General features: G+C 44.1%; 2 protein-coding genes across 2 annotated transcripts in view; one reads left to right on the top strand and one right to left on the bottom strand.

Annotated features, from left to right (window-relative positions):
- Nucleotides 1-638: 638 nt before the first annotated feature.
- LOC148826651 (uncharacterized) lies at nucleotides 639-2,737 on the bottom strand. Its single transcript, XM_088926292.1, has 4 exons — nucleotides 2,681-2,737; nucleotides 2,279-2,359; nucleotides 1,270-1,638; nucleotides 639-824 (listed from the first exon to the last, which is right to left on the bottom strand). The coding sequence occupies exons 1-4, from the start codon at nucleotides 2,735-2,737 to the stop codon at nucleotides 639-641; spliced, it is 693 nt and encodes a 230-aa protein (XP_088782418.1).
- An 88-nt stretch (nucleotides 2,738-2,825) lies between these two features.
- LOC148826650 (antigen WC1.1-like) overlaps nucleotides 2,826-25,479 on the top strand; it is a 42,304-nt gene continuing 19,650 nt past the window's right edge. Inside the window, exons 1-6 of the mRNA XM_088926363.1 lie at nucleotides 2,826-2,844; nucleotides 12,654-12,959; nucleotides 19,207-19,512; nucleotides 19,839-20,007; nucleotides 20,042-20,187; nucleotides 25,229-25,456. Coding sequence (XP_088782489.1) covers nucleotides 2,826-2,844; nucleotides 12,654-12,959; nucleotides 19,207-19,512; nucleotides 19,839-20,007; nucleotides 20,042-20,187; nucleotides 25,229-25,456 — 1,174 coding nt within the window. The remainder of the gene's footprint in view (nucleotides 2,845-12,653; nucleotides 12,960-19,206; nucleotides 19,513-19,838; nucleotides 20,008-20,041; nucleotides 20,188-25,228; nucleotides 25,457-25,479) is intronic.

Raw genomic sequence — 25,479 nt, 5'->3', positions numbered from 1 at the left:
CGGGTGAGGCGTGAACACACAACATCGCCATGACTCTGCTGTGGACGCTGACTGATTGTGCCACTGGGGCTTCGCAAGTCGCAAGTCAGTCCAAAGACTTTGAACAAACAAATGGTGAAACAGGGTTTCGTCTGTGGATCCATCTCCACATGGGGGAAGGGGACAGTGAAACAGTAAGGAAAATACAAGAGAAGAAACTGAAAGAATTGTAATCCAGGTGGATGCTGCACATTGGTGGTGGTGGAGGGGAGTTCCCATTACCTGTAAAGCGCTTTGAGTGGAGTGTCCAGAAAAGCGCTATATAAGTGTAAGCAATTATTATTATTATTAATCACTGCAAAATAGGAAGAGGTGGTTGGACATGTTAAACAGTTTGGCGGTTAATTTGTGACATGTTTGGTGACAATCAGCACACGGATTTCTCTTCATGTTCCTTAAGATGTGCAGTATATATTTTCATTGTAGATTGGTTACTTCAAAAGTCCAGTAAAGTGACAGTGGAGAGCTATCCGATACACATCTTAAAGAAGACTCTCTGTAAGTCGATTAAACGTTTCATTTTCAAGTCAAATCCTTTACATGAAATAGACACCAACAATAGAAGGGGATGAGAAATGTCTTTTATCAAAATAAACCTGCTATTCACAGACCTCGGCCACAACATCTCCCAGGTACTTCTGCAGGATAAGGTCAAGCTCGGCTGCAGCCTGGCGGAAGCACTTGTCCACCTCAGATAAGTCACACCTGACCATTGTATTTTCGAAGTAGGATTTCAGCGCCTCTTTCACCTCCTCATAGCTTTCCTGCTTCATGCTTCCTGTGCCCTGGGAGAACAAGAAAGGTGAATATTCATCATCATCCCTCAATGATTCTCCAAATTGCCTGACTGCAGACACCACCATGAGGAGGAGCTGGAGTGACATAACATCATCAGTAGGCAGTGAGTCAAGAGAGGGGGAGTCATCCCACTGTTATCCTTATCCATAATCAAGAGTCTCACCCCCTGCTTTACGCTGTCCCTAGTGGTGATCTGTAGACAGTGTGTCTTCCACCTCACCCACCTCCTGAGGCAATGATCTTGAATAAACAGAGGGCTGGAGGCCCAGCCCGGCTCCTGTCTCTCTCCCCTTGGGGACGGGAGATTTTCTCAGAACCATGTTGAGGTGAAATGGGAGTGGGATGATGCAGGTGTCTTGGAGAGGTGAGTCGCCCCAGCCCCTGCGTACCTCAGTGTGATTCAAGCAAGGGGGAGGGGTTTAAGGGACTTACCAATCCCGCGTATGCACCCTCTGATTCAAAGTCAGGCAGGACTTCATTGTACAGCTCCAGGCAGTCCAGCTGGATAGATGATATCATGTTCTGAGCCCAGGTCCGCACCCGGCTCTCCTCCTCCTGGAGCAGCCCCTCCAGCTCGACCTGCAGGCCCTCCCTGAGCCGCCACAGGGCCGCTGGGGTCTGGCCCGGGTGAGCGGGTGTACCAGGGGGTGGGTGAGGGGGTGTGTGAGGGGGCGAGCAATGGGGTATGTGGGCTGCCAAGGAGGAGGTCCATGCCCTGTCCTTCTGCAGATCCCTCTCCGGGCCCTTAGGGCAGTTCCACAGCTGGGTCTCGGTCTCCTGCCTGGTGATTGGCTGGCTGGCCTGAGGGGACAGGGGCACAGAGAGGGCATGAGGAGGACAGAGAGAAAACCGAGAGGGTCTTCTTTAGGAGGACCAAGCCCTACCCCTGGTCTCCCAGCAATCACAGTCATCATCATTGCAGCTGAAACCAAACTTTCGATAGACATCACAGACATATCAGGCTCACAGACTTGCAGCTCTCGGCTGCCTGGGGTGAGACACAGGGGGAGTCTGCTCCCTCTTCCTCTAACAGTCCTATCAGATGACAGCGGCAGACCTGATCCAACCCCACCTTCCCTTTCACACACAGCCACACACAGGCATGACTGTGTCACCATCATCACCACCTCCACCATCACAATCTCCACTATCTTCCATTACCATCATCATCACTTCCACCATCACAACCCCTACGATCTTCATCACCATCATCATCACCCCCACCATTACAATCTCCACTATCTTTGTCACCATCATCTTCATCACATTTCTAATAAATGATCTACACCATCTTCATTACCATATCCTTCTTCATCATGACAATCATCATGTCCACCATCATCATCATCAACACCTTTCCATCAACATCATTATCATAACCACCTTCATTATCTACACTATCATCTGCATCATCCTGAGCAGAACACATTGGTTGTCTTACACTGGAAGAATCTTTGCTCAGCGCCTCAGTATTGGACGACCCTCTATGGCCTTTCAGGGTCACGTCCGTCTCTGTCGAGACCTGTCAACAAGTTGACTGCTTTAGTCTCACCAGCAGAAGCCAACCAAGTTTGTGTCTCAGTACAGGTTTATTCTTAGTCTAACAGAATTAATACTTGGGGAAGAGCATTTAATAATGAGAGCAGGAGGCACTTCTTTACATAGAGGAGGGTGGGGGTGTGAAACAAGCTGTCTAGTCATGTTGTTGAAGCCGATACCCTGGCTTGTCTCAAGAGAGAGCTGGATGAGACCCTACAGTCAGGACAGGAGGCACTACTGTACATAGAGGGTGGTGGGTGTGTGGAACAAGCTATCCAACCATGTTGTTGAACCCAATACTCACGTTCCTGTGAGATCTGCCCCAGGTCTCGGTGTGACGCCCTTCTCTCTGCTCGGCCATTCCTCTCTCAACGTGAGGGAGTTTCTCTGGGGAGGAGAAAACAGTTACCAGACAGACAAACACACTGTCATCATCATCATGGGCCAAGATGACCCTACATGACAGTGGTCTGTCCTCGATTCAGAAGCAGTGTCCAGCCCTCGTCTATACCGCTTCATGATCCCCAACATCCCTGCCGAGACCTCTTGAGGGGCCAGTTCTGGTAGACCATGGGTCTCAAGCCTAATCACAATCCCTGGAGGGCCAGGTGCATCTCCAGGCTTTCTTTCCAAAAGGGGCTAGCCAATTAAACAATTAAGCTAATTATTTTCATAAGAAGATGTGGAAATAATGTGTTTAATAATATATTTTGATGTCTCTCACTGTTGAAGACTCAAAATATTCAAGGCACAGTTGGATATTTAAGGTCTGAATAAAGGTACAGTATTAGAATATTTTTTGTTTAATTCAAAAATTAGATCAACTTTGTAACCAAAACCTCTGGGCAGGAAACCAGATGATGCACCAGACCCTCTAGGAATGGAGTTTGAGACATGCTCACCCTCTCTCACACACAACCTCACACACACTCACCCTCTCACTACAAATACTACTACTACTACTACTACTACTACTACTACTAATAATAATAATAAAATTAATAATGCAGACTCGCTGTTCTTGGAGTCTTGGGTCTGGCTCCACAACCTGTGTTGGCTGAGTCTCCTGTTACCTCCTTCCTGATCTGGGGATGTCAGACACAGTTGTGTTACAGACATGGGCTGGACTAGACTCACAAGCACACACACCCACAGACACACACTCCCACACACTAACACACACGCAGATACAGACACTGTCAGGTAGAGTCTTTCTCTTCTTCAAGAGAGGACAATAGAGCCCTGCTACTGCGATGAGCTTTAATTTCAGGAGGATGAAGAAGAGGAAGAATCACAATATGAAGAAGATCAGCATTGGACTCACAGCTCTCTGGGTCCGGGGCCTGACTCTCAAACTTGTCTTCAGTCTCTGGTGGGTTTGGACATCTTCTCTGTTCACCTCTGTTGACATCTGTGGACAGAACAGTTCAGTTAGACAAACAAGTTCGACCAGACTTCACTCTCATAGTCAATCAATCAATCAATTTTTTCTTATATTTTACCTTCTAATCCAGAACATCAAAGCACTTTACAAAACATACCTGGAAAATAGAGTATAAATGTGTAATACTGTAGTTCCTGGAGTAAGTGCTTGGATAATCCAACTACCACTGCTGTTACTTCTGCTGCTACTACTATGACCATGACTACAAACTCTAATACTAATTCTGATATTAATACTACTACTGCTGTCATTACTAGTAATAGTGATAAAAACAGAGCACTCACAGCTCTCTGGACGTTGGTCTGGAATCTAGAAAGTGGTTCCATTCTCAGGCGACTCTGGACCTCAACACCTGTTGATGGGTCACTTCTGTCAGACACACGAGTGGAGCCCAAGCCCACCTACACACACACTCACACACACTGACAGATATACACCCACACACTCACACACATTATCACACACTGACAGACACCCACCCACACATATTCACACACAGACATTACACACACTCACAGACACACATTCACACACTGACAGACACACACACATACACTACACACACTCACAGACACACATTCACAGACACACTTATAGACACACACCAACACACACACACAGACAAAAACACACACACACTCATAACTTCAAATACAGTATAACTAACACTAACACAAATGCCACTAACATTAAAACAGTAACACTATCACAAAGAATTACAGTATCATTATCAATGACACAAACTACTACTACACTACTAATACTAATAATAACAGTAATGCTATCACTAAAACTAACATGACTACTAGTGTAAATACTCTAACAGTAACTCTATAATTATCACTAATATTAACATGAATACTGGCATCAAAACTATCAGAAGTGCAATCACCATTAATACTGACATGAACACTAGCATTAATATTAAAGCTACCGATTGTACTCTCACTAATATTAAATATGAATACACTCGCATTAGTACTAGTCCGTGTCGTCAAACCACTCTTTGTGACGAAGGCGAGACACCTAGCCGGGCACAGTGACGTGGCACGTGTCGCCGTGGTTACCATACTTATAATTTGTAAACAGTGGAAAAATGCATTTAAACTGTTACCTACACAAGTTTATCAACTTGGAATATAATTTTCAAGCTCTAGAATACAATTTCTAAACAATCATTTGAATAATCATTCTTTAATTTGGGATTGAACATTATAAACACTAAACGCACAATGGTATTTGATCGATACAGGCTGTATTGACTGTTTTGTAGATATTTAAAGAATTTAAAGAAAGAAAAAAATCAGTACTCACCAATCGGTGAAGTTAATTGATGATTCTAAGGTTTTTTAGTTGAATTAATTGGTTGTCGATAGATAAGTGATCAATATCTCTCCTCCGTGCTCTTAGCGCTCCTCCCGCGGTCTCGCTCTCTGATCCCGGAGCTCTGGCTGGTGTCTGTGACGTCACAGCGCTCTTTCTGACAGAGCAGAGCGCGTCTCCGCTGGAGGAGACTCCTGTCCGGAGACCGGGGGGCTTTTCTTACACATATAACATCTCCAAAAATAACACACCGGGCTGTGAAGAGAGGCGATTCATAACAGCTGGAGAAGGAGACCGACAAACCGAGGAATACAATTTATTAAACAAAAAAAATAGTTTACTAATCTGTTGTAAAGCATACTCGCGTAGAGCAGAAGAGAAGGGGCACAAGTCCCTGTAATGAGCGCTTTTAAGCGTTTTACACGAATCTCCACTCCTGATCCTGGAGGTTGAAGAGCATCTCCTGGTTTTATTTCCACTCCGTGAGAGACGTGTGGGAGACGCTGTATCCCAGGGCTGGTGTGGAATCACACACAGACAGGTCTTCTGTGTGATCTGAGTCTAACTGCTCAGAGGTACAGACTGGCCAACTAGTCACTATTGTAGACCATCAGTCTGCTGCTGCTGATAATCATATTACACTTATAAGAGTAGCAATACTGATGTTCATTAAATCAGTAAAAATAATAATAAGAGATAAACACATATTGCTCAATTTTCAGTAAAACACTTCTGACAGAGGGTTGGAGGCTGACTTACAGTAAAGACAATGAATCAGGGCAGTAATACTGAAGGGCTGGAGGTCCTGGAAAGGGTTAATAGAAGCTTCTAGCTTCTGACCTGGAACAGCCCACAGCTGCCAGATCAGTGACCTCTGAGCCCAGTTCACAGAGAGGAGAACCAGGAGCTCTTCTCTGTCTCTAAGAGGCTGGGAGGAAGGAGAAAAGGGGGAGATGTGACCTGAGTCCAGGCTGTTCTGTCTGATATTATTCATGTAGCAGCACTGATTGTCTGAATGTCCTCTGGTTCTGGATTGTCAGGATAGAGAATAGTATGAGAATAGTATGAAGATGAGCTTCTGTCTGTTCAGGAGGTAGGAGTTTGTGTAAAGTACTGAGGGTCCCAGAGCTCTGTGTGTGAGCCTGACTGAGAGGAGAAAATATTTTTGTTTTATTCTGCCTCTGAGAAGTCTTTTCCTTTGCCAAGCAATGTTCCATCCCCTTCAGATACTCTGCACAGACTGTCAGAGTAAGCAGAGAGGAGAGAGAGAGATGGACAGATAAGAGCACACACTGCGAGAGAGACAGAAAGGGGGAGAGAGAGGAGAAGGAGCAGGAAGACAGTGCAGGTGTTCAACCACACTGTGACCACAGGAGACAAGAGGCTTTTCTCAGCTGCTGAGGAGCTCAGTGCTCATGGCCACTCAGGCTCAGAGGCTCTGGCAGCAGTCAGGTCTCTCCTCATACTGACACTGGAGCTCTGAGAGTCAGCCTCCATTCTGACAGGAACAGCCCCTCCTGTTCAGCCCTGAGAGACACAAAGAGAGAGCTGTGTGGGGAGAGGACCTGTCACCCTGTAGAGCTCTGAACACTGGGCTCTCCTGTGTCTCCCTGTGCAGCACTGGAGCTCTGAATATTGGGCTCCCTGTGTGTCTCTCTGTACAGCTCAGCTCTCAGCTGCCTCATCACACTGACACCCACAGCCTCACAGTACAACCTGGCTTCCTGTGCTGGAAGAGCACGGAGGAGCACAAACCACAGACTCACTGCAGAGCCTGACCTGTAGCTCCAGTGAAGCTCTGCCTTAAATCACCGCTGTATTAACAAGGACTGAACTTTTTTTTTCATAATTTTGTTGCTTTTTCAAATTTGAAACTGACTCCTGCTCTGTGGCTCCTGCTGCTGCAGCTATTATGGTGAAGCTGTAACACAAGAACTCTGCTATATTGAACAGGAGAGTTTAAATACAGCATAACTGCTAATACTACTACTGCTACCACAACTGCTGCTGCCACTGCTACTAGTAATATTTTACTGCTGCTCCTACTGCTGCTCCTACTACCTATAATAATAAGGAAGAGGATGTGAGCTGTGGCCTCACACTGTTCAGACTGGGGGTGTATCAGTGTATCAGTATCAGTTCAGCTCCACTGTGCTGTTAGAAAGTCTCAGTCATGCAGTCGGCTCCACACAGAGAGACACTGGGGCCACAGCTGGACGGGTTGGAACATCTGTGTGGACTGGAGATGCACAAGGACAGACTCAGGGTCTGAGGGAGTCAACTGGAAGAGCTGCTGTCCAACAGGCTCAGTACAGAGGGGATAATCACTGCTGAGCTTTTCTTTCTTTTTCATTTAAATTATTGATCACAGTCACAGGACAGCCAGCTCTTATTCAGTCCACCTTGTCTCTATATTCCTGTGCTGGCCTGAATGACCTCACTGCCACCTTGAGCACAGGCTCTCCTCACACTGCCCTTGACCATGACCAGAAGACATTACTGTCTGGAGACACAACAACTCTGTGACTCACTGCAGGACACCAGTCATTGGACACTGCCTGACACCGACAGCAAGACAGGACCATATTCAGGACACCAGTCACTAGACACTGCCTTACACAGACAGCAAGACAGGACCACGTTCTAGACACTTCCTGATACAGACAGCAAGAATTACAGGACCCTATATACATAATTGATTATCTTGATACTGATTTAAAAATATAATACTTGTCTACAATTTTTTTAGTTTAATATCTGATCTCTTCCTGCCCCTGCAGCACCTGCAGCCCTGCTGTCTGTATCTGTATCTGTGTTTCCTCCAGTGAGACACAGAGCTGCTCCTGTCTCTCCTCTCCTTCGCGCTGCTGGGAGTGTCTTCAGGGAGAGGAAACAGTGATGTGGCTCTGATATATATGGAGAAGACTGAAAGGGCCCTGTCTGATTGGCCATCCCACCTGTGTGAGAGGTTCCTGCTGTCAGTCTGAAAAGGCAGTGCTGTGTGTGATTGGCGGGGCGGGGGGCTGTGTTGTTACTGGGGGTCTGGGGTGCGGAGCAGCAGCTCAGTTGCCCTGTGGGCTCAGGGGTAAAGACAGGGGTCTCAGCAGCGCTCTGTCCTGATGACAATGGAGAGCTGCCTGTCCATCTTCTCTCTCGCTGTCCTGGTGCTGCACAGCTCAGCCAGTAAGTGTCCAGTCTTCTCCTCTCCAAACAGACAACAAGTGCAATTAATATTTTAGATGAAAAAGTATTTTTTTTTAAATAGTTTGGGTTGCGAGGTCCAGACAGACAGACAATAACTGGAATTAAAGTTTAGATGGAAAAGTAGCAAGAAGTGGGTAAAAAAATTAATTATTTACCTTAAAATGTGTCTGTATTTTTCAAAATAATTATGTATTTTTTTCTAAGTCTGTGTGTGCAGAAACATAATTAGTTGCTTAGAAACGTTTTAAGTTGAGATCTTTGTGTTTTATTTTAAATTCAGCTCTATGGGATTTTATTTAAATGTTATTAAAATAATACATCTGAAATTATTAATATTATAATTAATTTTATTCTGATAGTATAATTCAGGAAAAAAAGCTATTGCCTAGAACAATTTTTTTAAAGCACTGTATGAATAATTTCATTTCCATCAATGTACAATCATATGGTTATAGTTTTAGATGGAAATGGAGCAAAAAAGTAATGGGAAAATGAGTGAATTTATAAAAATTGAGAATTTATTTTAAATGAAACTGTGGTATTTTATCAAAATTTGTTCCAAATTACATTTTCTGGGTTTGTTAGTTCCAAAAAAGTTAACAATCTACAATAATTTTATTAATATTTATTTAGTATAATTTCATATAGGAAACATAATTAATATTTACACCATGGGTGCTACATGTACTCCACTCATCTCCCCAGTATACTTCAATTCACTTCAATTTATTTTTATATCATGACTTTCACAACAGGGTTGCCCCAAGGCACTTAATTTACTTAATTACTTGTCAGTTAATTCCATATTCACGTTGGTAATACACTACACTGTGTCAGGCTGGGTCAGAATTGGGTTATTAATTGTTGCCGTGTTAATCATCTATAGTAGCGGTTGGTCACAATCATCCTCTATTGATAATTTGTGAAAATATTTTGTGTGCTAATCTCTTACAACGTTATGTACAAATAATAACAATAATACAATTCTTCATATAGTAGCAGCAATTTGAGTGATTTGCTGGAACATGTGCGACATTCTTCATTTACGTGAAAACAGAAGAAGTGTGAGCAATAAAGAAAAATGGTTCTATAATAATATTATACCATACAGGGTGAATCAGAAATATTTACCTGGGATGTTTATTGTTTTATTGTGCTGAACGTTGTACAAGCTATTATTACAGACTGGTGTATTAACAAATATTAGTGTGTTATTAAAGACTAGAGTATTATTAAGACACAGATATTTTATTATTACAGACAGAAATAGTAATAGAATAAGTGTGTTATTAAAGACTGGAATATTTTTGAGATTCTGATATTTTAGTATTAAAGACTGATGTTTTAATAGATAAACAGTAAGTGTGTTATTAACAACTAAATATTAAAGCATGTATGTGCGATAATTAAGACTGGAGTTTTAATGCTGACATTATGTCACTTGTTTGTTCAAACAGTCACAACAAATGAATCTCACACAGCCTTAATCTGTCTTTAAGATGTGTGAGATTCATTTGTTGTGAAAACAAATATTTCCTCTGTTTTACAGGAATAGGTGTTCCATTGTGATAGGAAGTTATATAATTATGTTTTAAAAATGTAAAGTACTGGAGTGCTAGAACAATTGTAGTTTTTTAAGTGTTAAAATATTAGTACTACCGTATCTGGTTCATGTAGACCAGGTTTTCTGTGTTAAGACATTGAAGAGGCATGCTGTAATGCAAATGAAACATTCTTTACTGATTTGGAAGTCAGAAAATGCAGAATTTAATAACAGTTGTGAAAATTGTTTGTATGGATGCTGCATTATTAGAAACTGGTGTCTTATTAGAAACTGAGGTGTAATAGCAATAATTTAAGAGCTACAGTAGAATGTCAAGAATTAAAAAATGGAAGTTGTGGTTTATGTTAATACAGGATTTGACTGCTATTTCACAGCTAATTAATTTAGTTTGTGTTTTTAGATCTTATCTTAGTATCATAATAACAGGGGTTATTTTTGCATATTGTGACGTTTTAATAAGAATGTGTATTTGTTCTGTGTACATTAGAAATGTATAAAAATATGTAAGTATGTACATAAGGGAAATGCCACTTAAATATGCTGATGGAAAAAATAAACATTTCTGGAATGAGAATACCATAGTTAAAACTTATGTCCTTTCACAAAAAAGTTGTCACTTTGTTTTAATCCCTCTGACCAGCAATACAGCTTGTGCAGTGAGGCATTGCAACTTTCCAATCACACGAAAGCTCGTTAGGTGCACTTTTACCCAATGAGGTCCAGGTGTAACAATGCCTGAGCAGTACACCTTTAAAAAGGCCTTAATTCAAAGCTTAAGTCACTGCAAGATAAAGGCCACACTTCTTAGTTTTCTGTGCATTCCATAATGCCTCGAATGTCACCAGAAGCAATGGAGAGGGCCATTGGCATGCTGCAGGCAGGCATGTCATGTGCCCATATTGTCAGACACTATGGAGTAAGCCGTTCCACTGTGTCCCAACTGCAGAGAAGGTTTCAGCACACCAGCAGGACAGATGTCTGTCCAAGATCCGGTCACCCTCAAGTGACCAGACCAGAGCAGAACTGCCACATCAGACCATCTGAGAGATTGTTTCAGATCTACCACCTGTACTGCTGCTGAAACTGTCGGCAGACATAATGCCTGCATCAGTGACAGGAGAGTGAGGCTAAATGGTGCTGGCCTTAGAGCAAGGCGACCTGTCAGAGGCCCTCTGCTCACACCTTCTAGACGTCACACCCGACTGGCTTGGGCCATCATCAGCAGTGGCATCAGGTCCTCTTCACGACTGAGTCACTCTTCAGCCTGTTCCATGCAGAAGGCCAGAGTGCGGAGGGGAGGTGTTGCATTTCTTTTTTCCATCAGTATATTTAGTTAATTAATATAATATGATTTAAGTTTTGAAATATTAAACAGGTAATCATGTAGAGATTCATACAGGACTTTTTAGCAGTTTTTCAACATCACAATCATACAATGACTGTCATTATCAGTGTTTGTGAAACCCCTCTTGTCACAGGAGCTGGGACAGACCAAAAATTCGTTCATCTGTCTTCCAAACCAGTCCGCAATCCGTTTTCTCTATCCTTATTCAGTCCGTGTTCCAAAAGTCCGTAAAACCCCACAAATCCGCGCCGAGTCCAAATCACAAACCGTATACCGTTATCCATTATTTATTCCGTAAATCCATTGTCCTTAAATCTTTATCCACACCAACCTGATTCCACTATCTCCTCCAAAACGCATTCACCTACTGGCTTCCGTGCCGGTTCACTGTTTCCAGGCCATATATATTTTGTTTCCTGATGAGACCCACCTGCGTCTCGTTGTCTTTCAGACTGAGCCCTTTCCATCTGCGGGTCAGCTGGTTTCTCTTAGCGGCCATCTTGGTCAGGTCCAAGTCAAGTATAGTGAGCAGATCGTTCCTAAAATACCTGTCCTGGATGACCCTTCCTCTGGTCCTCTTACAGTGTCTAGAAAAGCAATATATAAGTGTAAGGAATTATTTTTTTTTTAAAAAAACATAAATCGAAGCCCCCGGAAGTCATGTTGTCACTACAGACACTGTCCACGTTAGTAAACACAGGTCCCAGAAAAAATAAAGGAACACAGGTCCCAGCCCTCTGAAGTAAAAAAGTAATTAAAGCCACAGACCACTGAAGTGACCACAGCTCCCAGAATCCTAATAATACAGTCATTAGTCACAATAATGACCAAAGCTTACTAAAAAAAACAGAAACAGAAGTCTCAGCCCCCTGAACTCATAGTCATTACAGGCACTGTCCACTGTAGTGACCAGAAACCCAGGAAGTTTGAACCCTCTGAAGTCATACAGTCATTAAAACCACTGTCCTCCGTAGTGATCACAGTTTCCGGAAATGCTTAAACACTGCTTCAGCTGTTTGAAGTCATACAGTCATTACAGCTGTCCACTGTCTACCGTGGTGACAATAGCTCCCAAAATCCAAGTAACACAAGTCCCAGCACTTTGACATCATGAAGTCATTATAACCAAGGTCCAGTGCAGTAACCCCAGCTCCCAGAACCACTGCAACACAAGTCACAGATTTCTGATGTCATACAGGCATTACTGTCACTGTCTGCTGTCATGACAACAGCTCCTAGATTATAGAAAAAATGAAGCAATATTTCCATCTTTTCAAACATACAATTCAATCTTTTTCTCTCATGTCAATGACATTAGTTGTGTGAGTCAGTGTGTATTAATCAGTGTGTCTGTCTCTCCAGACATTGTGTTATTAGATCCTGTCCTCTCTCTCCAGGCAGCACTGATGTGAGGTTGGTGAATGGTGCCAGTCCCTGTGAGGGGACAGTGGAGATTCATCGCAGTGGACAGTGGGGGACGATTGATGACAGTGGCTGGGATATCAATGATGCTGCAGTGGTGTGCAGACAGCTGGGCTGTGGATCTGCTGTTACAGCACCAGGAGGAGCTCACTTTGGACCAGGGTCTGGATCAATCCTGCTGAGTCACATTTCCTGCAGCGGGTCAGAGTCTACGCTGAGGGACTGTGGCTCAGAATCAAAAGTTTACTCCCATATTTATGATGTTGGAGTAATCTGTTCAGGTAACAGGCTGCATTCAACAATGAATATTAACTTATAAAAATACATATATCTCGGTTAAATAATAAGAAATAAAACATTAAATATAACAATAATTTAATACTATTTAGAAATGTGAGGAGTTCATTTATCTTATTTTATTTTTCTTCCAGTAGCTCTTTAATCCAGGGACCTCTTTCTTTCTCAGACCTTTGTTAAAGGAAAGCAGGGTTTTGGCCACAACAAAATTGTTAGGTATCTTGTTCCGAACCCCCAGATCCTTTTGTGTAAAGAGCTGCATCCTGTTCTCACTTTTAAATGTTTCAACTTCTGTCCTCTGCACCTTGTTTCTCTGACGTCCACAGGGTTAACATTGCCATGGCCCATGTCATGAGGATTTCTAAATACATATGTCAGTTTCCCTCTCTCCTGAAGACTAGAAAGGTGTTGTTCCTTCAGCCTGTCAGTGTAGAATATCCTTTAATACCCCAATATGTATCTGGTTATCCTTTTATGGACTGATACTAGTGTAGCGGTTTATTTTGTTTTTCCTAAGCGGTGACCAGAATTGCACCACTGTGTCAGGGGATAAAGGTACAGAGACACTGGCCAAAAGGGATCAGCTAGTGCCTGTTTGTTAACATGAAGTAACTGATGTCCCTCAAGTGACTTAAAAAAGGATAAAATATGACCCACATGTTGTCATTTGGGCTGCATACTCTAGTGTGTTAATTTCATTAAACAGTGCTGAATTGGTCAGATCTGCATATTAATATCTGTTGTATCTCTGCTACAACAGATGTTCTACTTGTCTCAGAATTGCTTCATAATCTGCTTTCTGTAAATTTGTGAGATTGGTCTCAACCTGTTCAGTTTCAAAATGTACTTCAAAGCACACCATACTATTATTGCAGTTCCATAATTATTCTCACTTTTGTTACTCTCTGTCTTGATTGTTAAAAAAATAGATTTAAATAAGCATTTCCTCTTGTAGATTCTCTAACCAACTGGACAAGAAAGCTGTCACTATCCATCTTCCATTTTGTTTTCTGTTCCTACATTTCTTATAGGTTTTTTCTAATCTACGTATATGGGGAAAGTTAAAGTCTCTCATAAAATCCATGTCTTCAAAATAAATTCTTAATTTCATTACACAGTGTTGGAATATTATTATCCGCAGTTATTTCTCAGTGGCATATGCCTACTGTAATTTAGCATTAATCTTCTTTAAAACTAAAGGCATTCAGTTTTTGAACAATCGAAAAATGTTTGCAGGTAGAGATATTAATGTTGTCTGACTCTTTGGAAGGTACTCTTTTTTGGTTGGTTTAACCTTAAGGTACTGTAGGAGTGCACAATTTGTATTCCAATTTGTAGGAATACAAATTGAATGTTATTTTGAGTTATGGTGTTGGACTATTCTTGTATTTGTTATGTTTGTGAGCTCGTGATGTGCAAGACAAATTCCCTTTGAAGAAACAACGTTCCAGGATAGACAGTTGCACTAGCAGTTCCAGTCTGTGACAACTCACAGTGCCAGTCTGTGGTCTTGTCCAGAGTGTCTGTGAGTGCCGAGGTCAGACAGTCCTGCTCTAGCAGTGCCAGGCTGTGATAGTCCTGGTCTGTCAGTGTCCAGGTCATACAGTCCTGCTCTAGCAGTCCCAGGCTGTGGTAGTCCTGGTCTGTCAGTGCCCAGGTCAGACAGTCCTGTTCCAGCAGTGTCAGGCTGTGACAGTCCTGGTCTTGTCCAGAGTGTGTGTCAGTGCCCAGGTCAGACTGTCCTCCTTCCGCAGTGCCAGGCTGTGACAGTCCTGGTCTTGTCCAGAGTATCTGTCAGTGCCCAGGTCAGACAGTCCTGCTCCACCAGTGCCAGGCTGTGACAGTCCTGGTCCTATCCAGAGTGTGTGTCAGTGCTAAGGTCTGACTGTCCTGCTCCAGCAGTGTCAGGCTGTGACAGTCCTGGTCTTGTCCAGAGTGTGTGTCAGTGCCCAGGTCAGACTGTCCTGTTCCAGCAGTGTCAGGCTGTGACAGTCCTGGTCTTGTCCAGAGTGTCTGTCAGTGCCCAGGTCAGACAGTCCTGCTCCAGCAGTGCCAGGCTGTGACAGTCCTGGTCTTGTCCCGAGTGTCTGTCAGTGCCCAGGTCAGACAGTCATGCTCCACCAGTGCCAGGCTGTGACAGTCCTGGTCTTGTCCAGAGTGTCTGTCAGTGCCCAGGTCAGACAGTCCTGCTCCAGCAGTGCCAGACTATGACAGTCCTGGTCTTGTCCTGAGTGTCTGTCAGTGCCCAGGTCAGACAGTCCTGTTCCAGCAGTGTCAGGCTGTGACAGTCCTGGTCTTGTCCAGTGTGTGTGTCAGTGCCCAGGTCTGACTGTCCTGTTCCAGCAGTGTCAGGCTGTGACAGTCCTGGTCTTGTCCAGAGTGTGTGTCAGTGCCCAGGTCTGACTGTCCTGTTCCAGCAGTGTCAGGCTGTGACAGTCCTGGTCTTATCCAGAGTGTCTGTCAGTGCCCAGTTCAGACAGTACTGCTCCAGCAGTGTCAGGCTGTGACAGTCCTGGTCTTGTCCAGTGTGTGTGTCAGTGCCCAGGTCAGACTGTCCTGTTCCAGCAGTGCCAGGCTGTGACAGTCCTGGTCTTGTTCAGAGTGTCTGTCAGTGCCCAGGTCAGACAGTCCTGCTCCAGCAGTGCCAGGCTGTGACAGTCCTGGTCTTGTCCAGAGTGTCTGTCAGTTCCCAGGTCTGACAGTCCTGCTCCAGCAGTGCCAGGCTGTGACAGTCCTGGTCTTGTCCAGAGTGACTGTCAGTCCCCAGGTCAGACAGTCCTGCTCCAGCAGTGCCAGGCTGTGACAGTCCTGGTCTTGTCCAGAGTGTGTGTCAGTGCCCAGGTCAGACAGTCCTGCTCCAGCAGTGCCAGGCTGTGACAGTCCTGGTCTTGTCCAGAGTGACTGTCAGTCCCCAGGTCAGACAGTCCTGCTCCAGCAGTGCCAGGCTGTGACAGTCCTGGTCTTGTCCAGAGTGTGTGTCAGTGCCCAGGTCTGACTGTCCTGTTCCAGCAGTGCCAGGCTGTGACAGTCCTGGTCTTGTCCAGAGTGACTGTCAGTCCCCAGGTCAGACAGTCCTGCTCCAGCAGTGCCAGACTGTGACAGTCCTGGTCTTGTTCAGAGTGTCTGTCAGTGCCCAGGTCTGACAGTCCTGCTCCAGCAGTGCCAGGCTGTGACAGTCCTGGTCTTGTCCAGAGTGTGTGTCAGTTCCCAGGTCTGACAGTCCTGCTCCAGCAGTGCCAGGCTGTGACAGTCCTGGTCTTGTCCAGAGTGACTGTCAGTGCCCAGGTCAGACAGTCCTGCTCCAGCAGTGCCTGGCTGTAACAGTTCTGGTCTTGTCCAGAGTGTGTGTCAGTGCCCAGGTCAGACAGTCCTGCTCCAGCAGTGCCAGGCTGTGACAGTCCTGGTCTTGTCCAGACTGTCTGTCAGTGCCCAGGTCAGACAGTCCTGTTCCAGCAGTGCCAGGCTGTGACAGTCCTGGTCTTGTCCAGACTGTCTGTCAGTCCCCAGGTCTGACTGTCCTGTTCCAGCAGTGTCAGGCTGTGACAGTCCTGGTCTTGTCCAGAGTGTGTGTCAGTGCCCAGGTCAGACAGTCCTGCTCCAGCAGTGCCAGGCTGTGACAGTCCTGGTCTTGTCCAGAGTTTGTGTCAGTGCCCAGGTCAGACAGTCCTGTTCCAGCAGTGTCAGGCTGTGACAGTCCTGGTCTTGTCCAGAGTGTGTGTCAGTGCCCAGGTCAGACAGTCCTGCTCCACCAGTGCCAGGCTGTGACAGTCCTGGTCTTGTCCAGAGTGTCTGTCAGTGCCCAGGTCTGACAGTCCTGCTCCAGCAGTGCCAGGCTGTGACAGTCCTGGTCTTGTCCAGAGTGACTGTCAGTGCCCAGGTCAGACAGTCCTGCTCCAGCAGTGCCTGGCTGTAACAGTCCTGGTCTTGTCCAGTGTGTGTGTCAGTGCCCAGGTCTGACTGTCCTGTTCCAGCAGTGTCAGGCTGTGACAGTCCTGGTCTTATCCAGAGTGTCTGTCAGTGCCCAGTTCAGACAGTACTGCTCCAGCAGTGTCAGGCTGTGACAGTCCTGGTCTTGTCCAGTGTGTGTGTCAGTGCCCAGGTCAGACTGTCCTGTTCCAGCAGTGCCAGGCTGTGACAGTCCTGGTCTTGTTCAGAGTGTCTGTCAGTGCCCAGGTCAGACAGTCCTGCTCCAGCAGTGCCAGGCTGTGACAGTCCTGGTCTTGTCCAGAGTGTCTGTCAGTTCCCAGGTCTGACAGTCCTGCTCCAGCAGTGCCAGGCTGTGACAGTCCTGGTCTTGTCCAGAGTGTGTGTCAGTGCCCAGGTCAGACAGTCCTGCTCCAGCAGTGCCAGGCTGTGACAGTCCTGGTCTTGTCCAGAGTGACTGTCAGTCCCCAGGTCAGACAGTCCTGCTCCAGCAGTGCCAGGCTGTGACAGTCCTGGTCTTGTCCAGAGTGTGTGTCAGTGCCCAGGTCTGACTGTCCTGTTCCAGCAGTGCCAGGCTGTGACAGTCCTGGTCTTGTCCAGAGTGACTGTCAGTCCCCAGGTCAGACAGTCCTGCTCCAGCAGTGCCAGACTGTGACAGTCCTGGTCTTGTTCAGAGTGTCTGTCAGTGCCCAGGTCTGACAGTCCTGCTCCAGCAGTGCCAGGCTGTGACAGTCCTGGTCTTGTCCAGAGTGTGTGTCAGTTCCCAGGTCTGACAGTCCTGCTCCAGCAGTGCCAGACTGTGACAGTCCTGGTCTTGTTCAGAGTGACTGTCAGTGCCCAGGTCAGACAGTCCTGCTCCAGCAGTGCCTGGCTGTAACAGTTCTGGTCTTGTCCAGAGTGTGTGTCAGTGCCCAGGTCAGACAGTCCTGCTCCAGCAGTGCCAGGCTGTGATAGTCCTGGTCTTGTCCAGAGTGTGTGTCAGTGCCCAGGTCAGACAGTCCTGCTCCAGCAGTGCCAGGCTGTGACAGTGCTGGTCTTGTCCAGAGTGTGTGTCAGTGTCCAGGTCAGACAATCCTGCTCCACCAGTGCCAGGCTGTGACAGTCCTGGTCTTGTCCAGAGTGTCTGTCAGTGCCCAGGTCAGACAGTCCTGCTCCAGCAGTGTCAGGCTGTGACAGTCCTGGTCTTGTCCAGAGTGTGTGTCAGTGCACAGGTCAGACAGTCCTGCTCCAGCAGTGCCAGGCTGTGACAGTCCTGGTCTTGTCCAGAGTGTCTGTCTTTGTAGAAGTAAAGGCAATTTATTTCAAGTTCCAGGTCAGACAGATGTCCCAGCAATGCCAGTCTGTGACAACCCACAGTGCCTGTCTGTGGTCTTGTCCAGAGTGTGTACCAGTGCCCAGGTCAGACAGTCCTGCCCCAGAAGTGCCAGGTTGTTACAGTCCTGTTCACAGTTTTTGTCAGGGGGCAGGTCAGGCAGTCCAGCTACAACAGTAGCTGGACTGGGTATGTTAGGCTTGGTTTTCTATAACCTCTGCACCACTTTGGACGTGATGTCTAAAACAACTTTATTAAAAATAATTTACAATTTTTGAATCCAATTCCCTTTATTTTTTATATGTAAGTGTTCATTTCTGCTTTATATTGAAGGACATTGTTTAGTTCCCAGGTTTTCTTCAGGTTTATCAGGAAGCTTTGGGGTAGAATGTGTTCTTCATCTTGGTTCAGGGTCTCAGATATCTGCAGGTCAATTACTTGTGTTTCACAACCAGATTCCCACTTTGAAGCCCAGAGTTCTAGGATGTCAGCTCCTATGACACAGTGGCGTGTCTAGAGGTTCTGGTCATTTTAATTATTTTTCATTGATCTCTCAGTGTTTCTGTGACAGTGACTTGATCTGCAGTGAATGTGTGCTTGATAATTTACAGATTAATTTTTGGCTGAGCAATTTCCCAAAATTCCAAAACAGTGTATAGTTTTAGTATTCTTTAGAATTCCTCACAATTTTGTTCAAATAATGAATACTCACTCTCTATTACTGCTCTCTCTTCCTATCTTTTCTTATATTCAAGCATATCGAGTGGTCAGGGACAGTGATCTCTGTTATTGTTCTGATATTCCAGCTCACTGAGGGGTCCGACTGGTCAGGGACTGTGATCTCTGTTATTGTTCTGATATTCCAGCTCATCAAAGGGTCAGACTGGTCAGGGGCAGTGATCTCTGTTATTATTCTGATATTCCACCTCATCGAGTTGTCAGAAAGGTCAAGGACAGTGATCACTGTTATTGTTCTGAAATTCCAGCTCATCGAGGGGTCAGAGTGGTTGGAGGCAGTGATCTCTGCTCTGGGAGACTGGAAGTGCAGCACGGAGAGACCTGGGGCTCAGTGTGTGACTCTGACTTTGACTGGCAGGATGCAGAAGTTGTCTGTCGAGAGCTGGACTGTGGGGTTCCCTCACAGGTGCTGAAGGGGGCTCATTTCGGGAAGGGGGAGGGACAGGTCTGGACAGAGGAGCTCCAGTGCCAGGGAAGTGAATCGCACCTCTTCTTCTGTCCAAAGTCCTCCACAAAGACACAGAGCTGCACCCATGAGAACGATGTGGGACTGGAGTGTTTTGGTAAGAGGGGGATAATTCATTTCATTTGTTCTTTAATGGAGCTCAAAACTGAAGTTTAAAAGAGAAACTGATGATTGCTACAATAACTGTGTCAGCACTGGGGATTGGTGTTTAACCATGAAGATTCACTACACCAATCTTCTTATTAACAGTAAATTAAATAAACTTTAAATTGCCACCTTTGCTGATGAATAAAGCATTCAAATTCAATTGGACTGAACAGTAACACGTTCAGGTACTTGTAGGACAGTATTGGTTTGTGTAAGTGTGAAGAGTGTGTGTAAGTACTGTACAATTCCTAACTATAATCCCTGTCCTGTGTGCAGGATACACAGGGTTCAGGCTGGCGAATGGCTCGGACTCCTGCTCTGGCCGAGTGGAGCTGCAGTACGACAGTAAATGGGGGACAATATGTGACCAGTACTGGGACCCGAGAGATGCCAGTGTTCTCTGCCAGCAGCTGGGCTGCGGGGAGGCTGTAGCAGCACCAGGACAGGCCTCTCTGGTTTGGTTTGCCCTGGTTTGCCCTGCCCTGGTTTGGACAGGGCAGTGGACCAGTATGGGCTGATGTGTTTGAGTGCCGGGGCAATGAGAGCCGTCTCTCACACTGCGCTGTCTCTTCATGGGGCAGAGCAGGGTGCTCTCATGGACAGGACGCAGGAGTCATCTGCTCTGGTGAGAACCAACACACATTTACATCTTGAATATTAAACATTGTAATTATGATGAAGCAATGATTGGCAGACATGAGATAGTTTTGCATGCCTTCATTACGTGCAAAATGAGAGACAATCTTGGGATGTAACAGTAGTCAATCAATGTAATAAACACACACCTAAATAATAACATGATGTACAGATGCAGCCATTCAAAATGCGTGAGGTATTTCGCGGCATACCCCGGTGGGCGTGTCACAGTATCACGCGGTATGACGCAGTTAACGTGGTGTCACGTGGTTAACTATCCGGCGTCGCCTTGTAAAACCGCCAGGGGGAGCTTAACCTCTCATGTACAGCATTTGAGCCTTTAATTTTGAACTGTGTATTACAGCATGTTAATCATCAGTCATTAAAATGTTGGTATATTTTATGAAAGCAAGATTGCTCAGTTGGACAAAAGTACACAGCCTACCTTTATCATAAATATTTATGCATCAAAGCCTTTACTGAAGATATTACTAATAGTATTAATAATGGATGACTTTAGACAAGCTGTATACTCAAAGTATAATTTCTTTAGCACATTTGTACAAGCACTTGGAATCTGTCCAAGCCATACTTTGTCAGGCATTTTGTTTTACTTCAACGGGCATAAAAACTTCCTTGCTTTTAACAGGGCGTTTCATAATTTCTAACTACGAAAATGATTTAAAATGCGACACTTATCATTCAACTAGAGCTTAAAATATCACAAGGATCCTCAAGAGCACAGCAAAGAGTGTATTAAAAGACACTTGTATTTATCAACGCTTTCTTTTCCGTATACCAGATTTTATGGAACCACTTCAGAGGGGTGTCAGCCAGTCAGATTCCAGGATTCGGCACTTTAAAGGAAAAATACACACCGGTATTCCATTTCTCCCTAACGATTTTAAGCATCGAAGTATTTAACTAGCATGTGAAATAGCGTGTGAAAAAGTGGTAGTTTTAAGCTTTTCTGCTAATATAATATGGAATCGATATTGATTTAAATCGTGTTCTGATTTAAATCGCAAACGCGTGTTTAATTATATGTGTTTTTTAATCATAATCAGGCTAATGCAACATAAATTGATACAGTATCTTTGTCTTCTAAGCATCTTAATAAACTTTCAGCATAGCTTTCTACCCGTCAAGATTTATATTTCTTGGGATTTTGGGATCAAACGTGGAAGGATTAGATTATAATCGTTTTTATTTGTCAAATACGTGATTGTATTTCTGAATGTTATGTGACACCTACAGTAGTTCACTGCTTTAAATACATCGAATTAAGAAAGTTATGTGTAGCACTTTAGATCTTTTTTCTGAACCAGGGAAAATCTGATCATGTTTCTCTATAACAATAATAAAAAAAACTTTATTTTACATATCGCCTTTAAAAGTGGCATCTCAAAGCAATACAGTAGATCGAAAAACAGTTAAAAGGGACCAGATTAAATACCAGACAATCGCAAACGCATTTTCAATAAAATTATTTTATTCATTCAGCAGTTTGTGAGAGGAACATCCAGCAGGGAGAGACACACACACCGGTTTTCATTGACAAAATTGTTTTTTTTCAATTCCTTTTGTCTAACAGGAATGTTTTGTTTGTGGACAAACTGTTAGACAAGAGGAAAAGACCGCCTCCTCCTACGAAGCATTAATCGCGTATCTAAGGAAAATTGCAGTATACCTTTGTTCATGCACATCATTATACAGTACAGTATCTCAATTTGTATTTCGATAAAAAAAATCGTTTGCCCAGCCACTACTGTTGTTATTGTTTTTATCCTGTAAAGCGTTTTCTTTTTCTGCGTTTTCCATTTCCTTTTTCTGATCACTCGCTTTCTGGATACACATCTCACCTGTCCTGTTCTTTGTTTTCCTGGTTTGCTGATTATGCCTGCTGCGGTCCACTCCTACCCTCACACCTAAAGAATACTATTTTAAATTTCTTGGCGCAGTTCATTAACCCTTGTATGTGCTGTCCGCGCCCAAAATGCAATTAAAAAAAAGTAAAAAACCGCGCTCAAAATGCAATTTAGAGCTTAATAAGATACACTCCACAGGCAAAATTAAAGACAAAATTAAAGACGATTAAAATCTGTAATCTTTCCACTTGTACTGTGAGTCATCGGACAGTTTCTGCTTTGTGTAAGGATGGTGAGAAAGCTGTGTTCAATGTATTTAAGGGACTCAGAAGTAAAAGAAGATGCTTCATATTGCGTGACTAATTTTAAAAACCAAGTTATAAATGCAGACGCTCCCTCGGTGCCGCGCCGGGTGTAAATATCAAAGTATACATTCCCAACAAGAATTGTACCCATCTGTCAAACAAATAAAACACCTTGAATTGAATTGAGGGAGAGATGGGGGTAGTGGGACAGAGATACTGTAGACAGACTCAAGGCAAATAAGATACTTATGGGTACGCAGGCATTCACGACAGCAACATACGAAACGTTTGCACGTACTGTATAGTTAAGTTATTACTTGGTTTTCAAAGTGCAACGAAATACAATATTGTTGTTGCTGCTGTTCCGGTTGTTTTTATCCCGTAAAGCGTTTTGAGAAGCCACCTTTAAAGGCGATATATACTGTAAAACCACTGATTCTTATGGAATGTGCTCCGCAGGAGATTCAAATTTTTATTTATTTATTTTTTAATCGCGTATCTTAGGAAATCTCAGTATAACTTTGTTCATGAACAGTGGCATGTTACATTATCATTCGTTTTTTTAACAAGGCTCGCCAGCTAATGTGAATCGAAACCTGTCTTGCTAGCTTTTAAAGTCGTGCATGTGTAAACTGTACTAGAGGGCATGCAAGTTACTCTGCCCCTTTCAGCGGCAGGGAGTCCCTCTGCTGCAACACACAGCAGACAGAACGGGAGACTATTGCCTTTCATATCTGACACCAGTGAAGTAAAAGGGGTGTCTAAAGGGGTGATTTTAGACCACATTTTAGTTACTTTATTTTGTTTACTTTTAACATTTCTGTAATTTACAGTAGATGTCACAATAGAAGCCCGAAGCCTATTATACTCAGTCTAGCCTTGGATCCTCTGAGTCCCTTGACTCAGTTATTGCATATTAATTTCTTGAGATACGCGATTCCATATTATATTCCCTTTTAATCAAATTCTAAAAGTATGCTTGTTGACTCCGGTATCGCGTTACTTAAAGACTTCGATGCTTAAAATGTTTAGGGAGAAATGGAATACTGGTGTGTATGTTTTCTTTAAAGTACCGAGACCAGCCATATACTGAACGTTTAAGTTCCAAAATTAATATCGTTTATGGACTTCACACGCGTTGCAGTATGCTCCTATTCTTTTTATGCTCAGGCACTAAAATCTCCCTTCTGCTTTGTGTAAGGATGGTATCAAGAGCAATCTTAAGTGGTGAGAAAGCTGTGTTCAATGTATTTAAGGGACTCAAAAGTAAAAGAAGATGCTTCATATTGCTTGACTAATTTTAAAAACCAAGTTATAAATGCAGACGCTCCCTCGGTGCGCTGCTCTGGTGCGCCGGCTGTTACACAGTGCCTGTCTGCCGTAAGCGTTACAATATACATACCCAACACTGCTTGTACCCATCTGTCATGCAAATAAAACACCTTGAATTGAATTGAATTGAGGGGAGAGGGGGGGAATACTAAAGCCAATACTGGCTCAATACCCTCAATGGGCTTTGACGTGCTAATGCGTTGGTTTAACAGTCCGGGTGTGGCAGGCTTCCAATGTCAACTCGACTCGATTGGAAGACAATGAACGTATTTTAGCCCTAAATGAATTAATAGCAAACATGGTTTACATAAAATACATTTTTCCAAGAAAGTTTATAATAATACGATCTATAGTTGAAATCTGAGCCTACTTTAAAAATAAAGGAAAAGCATTTTCAGAGAGTAATCATGCTGTGTTTATGTAGAAAAAGCGATTAGGTTTACGAGCAATCTAATTACCTATTCGCTTAAAACGCTATTAAAAATTTACTCTGTTGCACACACACACACAATAGAAGCAGGCACCGCTGTCAGAAGGGAAGATATGTTCAAAATATCGCAAATATCGATCATGTTGCGATATTTTGAAATATAAAAGTCAATTGATTGTCCATAATATCGCTATTCTATTTTTTCGAAGAAATGTTTGTTAAAAGAAAAGACCAGCACCAGCTGGATTCGAAAACACAACCTGTCAGCTGGTAGTCACGTCTACAAGACAGCTCACATGAACAGGCAGGCGAAACAGCCCTACACAGCCCTGTCGCAGCACACGAATACCATTATTAAATTCTTTAGATACGCGATTCCATATTATATTCCCTTTTAATCAAATTCTAAAAGTATGCTTGTTGACTCCGGTATCGCGTTAGTTAAAGACTTCGAAGCTTAAAATGTTTAGGGAGAAATGGAATACTGGTGTGTATTTTTTTCTTTAAAGTACCAAGACCAGCTATACACTGTATGTTTATGTTCCAAAATTAATATCGTTTATGACCTTCACACGCGTTACAGTATGCTCCTATTCTTTTTATGCTCAGCTACTAAGATTTCCCTTCAGTGGTAAAATTCAATACCTACAACGGGCACAGCAAAGACGTTTACTGTCTTTCTACGACAGACCAACGGACCACGAGTGCCCCTGTCGGTCAACCAATCACGTACTGCGGTGCCCCGCGTCATCTTGCGTCATACTGAGCGACGTCACCTGCGGTACGTGTCTGTAACGCGCACTTTGAATGGCTGCATCTGTACCAACAACATTTGGTTGTACATGAGATAATGGATATTTAAAAACAATAGTTTCTGATAGAGAAAACAGGGGCAGTTCATGTTAAATTTACCCAAAGGTTGTGATTGTGCATTTGACAGACAAATAAAACAAGTGAAATCAGTCAGATGTTACTGTAACCTGGAGAGGATGAAGCCTCTCATTCTAAATGCAGGTCAGGAGGCTATGCCTCTGTGAGCTTGGATTACAGAGTTGATGTGTGATGATGAAACCTGATGATTATTGATTTTTACAGGTTCCTCCCTGTCAGCTCTAGACGGTGGAGTCCGGCTGTCAGGAGGAGAGAGCCACTGTGATGGCCAAGTGGAGGTTCACTACAACAGCACCTGGGGGAGACTCCTCCAGCACTCCTGGGGCTACAGAGAGGCCTCTGTGGTCTGCAGACAGCTGGGCTGTGGCTCTGTGGTGCAAATATACCACTCCTCTGTGTATGAGACAGGCGACAGTGCACTGTGTCTGACAGGTATTCAGTGCTCTGTAGTACAA

This window comes from Atractosteus spatula, chromosome 10 (assembly GCF_055471065.1).
Source record: "Atractosteus spatula isolate fAtrSpa1 chromosome 10, fAtrSpa1.hap1, whole genome shotgun sequence".
Taxonomy (NCBI): Eukaryota; Metazoa; Chordata; class Actinopteri; order Semionotiformes; family Lepisosteidae; genus Atractosteus; species Atractosteus spatula.
The sequence above is the reverse complement of the archived record's forward strand: the minus strand, read 5'-3'. Positions and strand labels throughout refer to the sequence as shown.

Bases quoted from the DNA above. Each gene is read 5' to 3' on its own strand.
- LOC148826651 (XM_088926292.1), bottom strand. From the start codon at position 2,737: ATGGCCGAGCAGAGAGAAGGGCGTCACACCGAGACCTGGGGCAGATCT. The intron at 2,360-2,680 runs GTGAGTATTGGG...ACTTGTTGACAG, and splicing joins GGGGCAGATCTCACAGGAAC to GTCTCGACAGAGACGGACGT. The intron at 825-1,269 runs GTAAGTCCCTTA...TTGTTCTCCCAG, and splicing joins AGGGTGCATACGCGGGATTG to GGCACAGGAAGCATGAAGCA.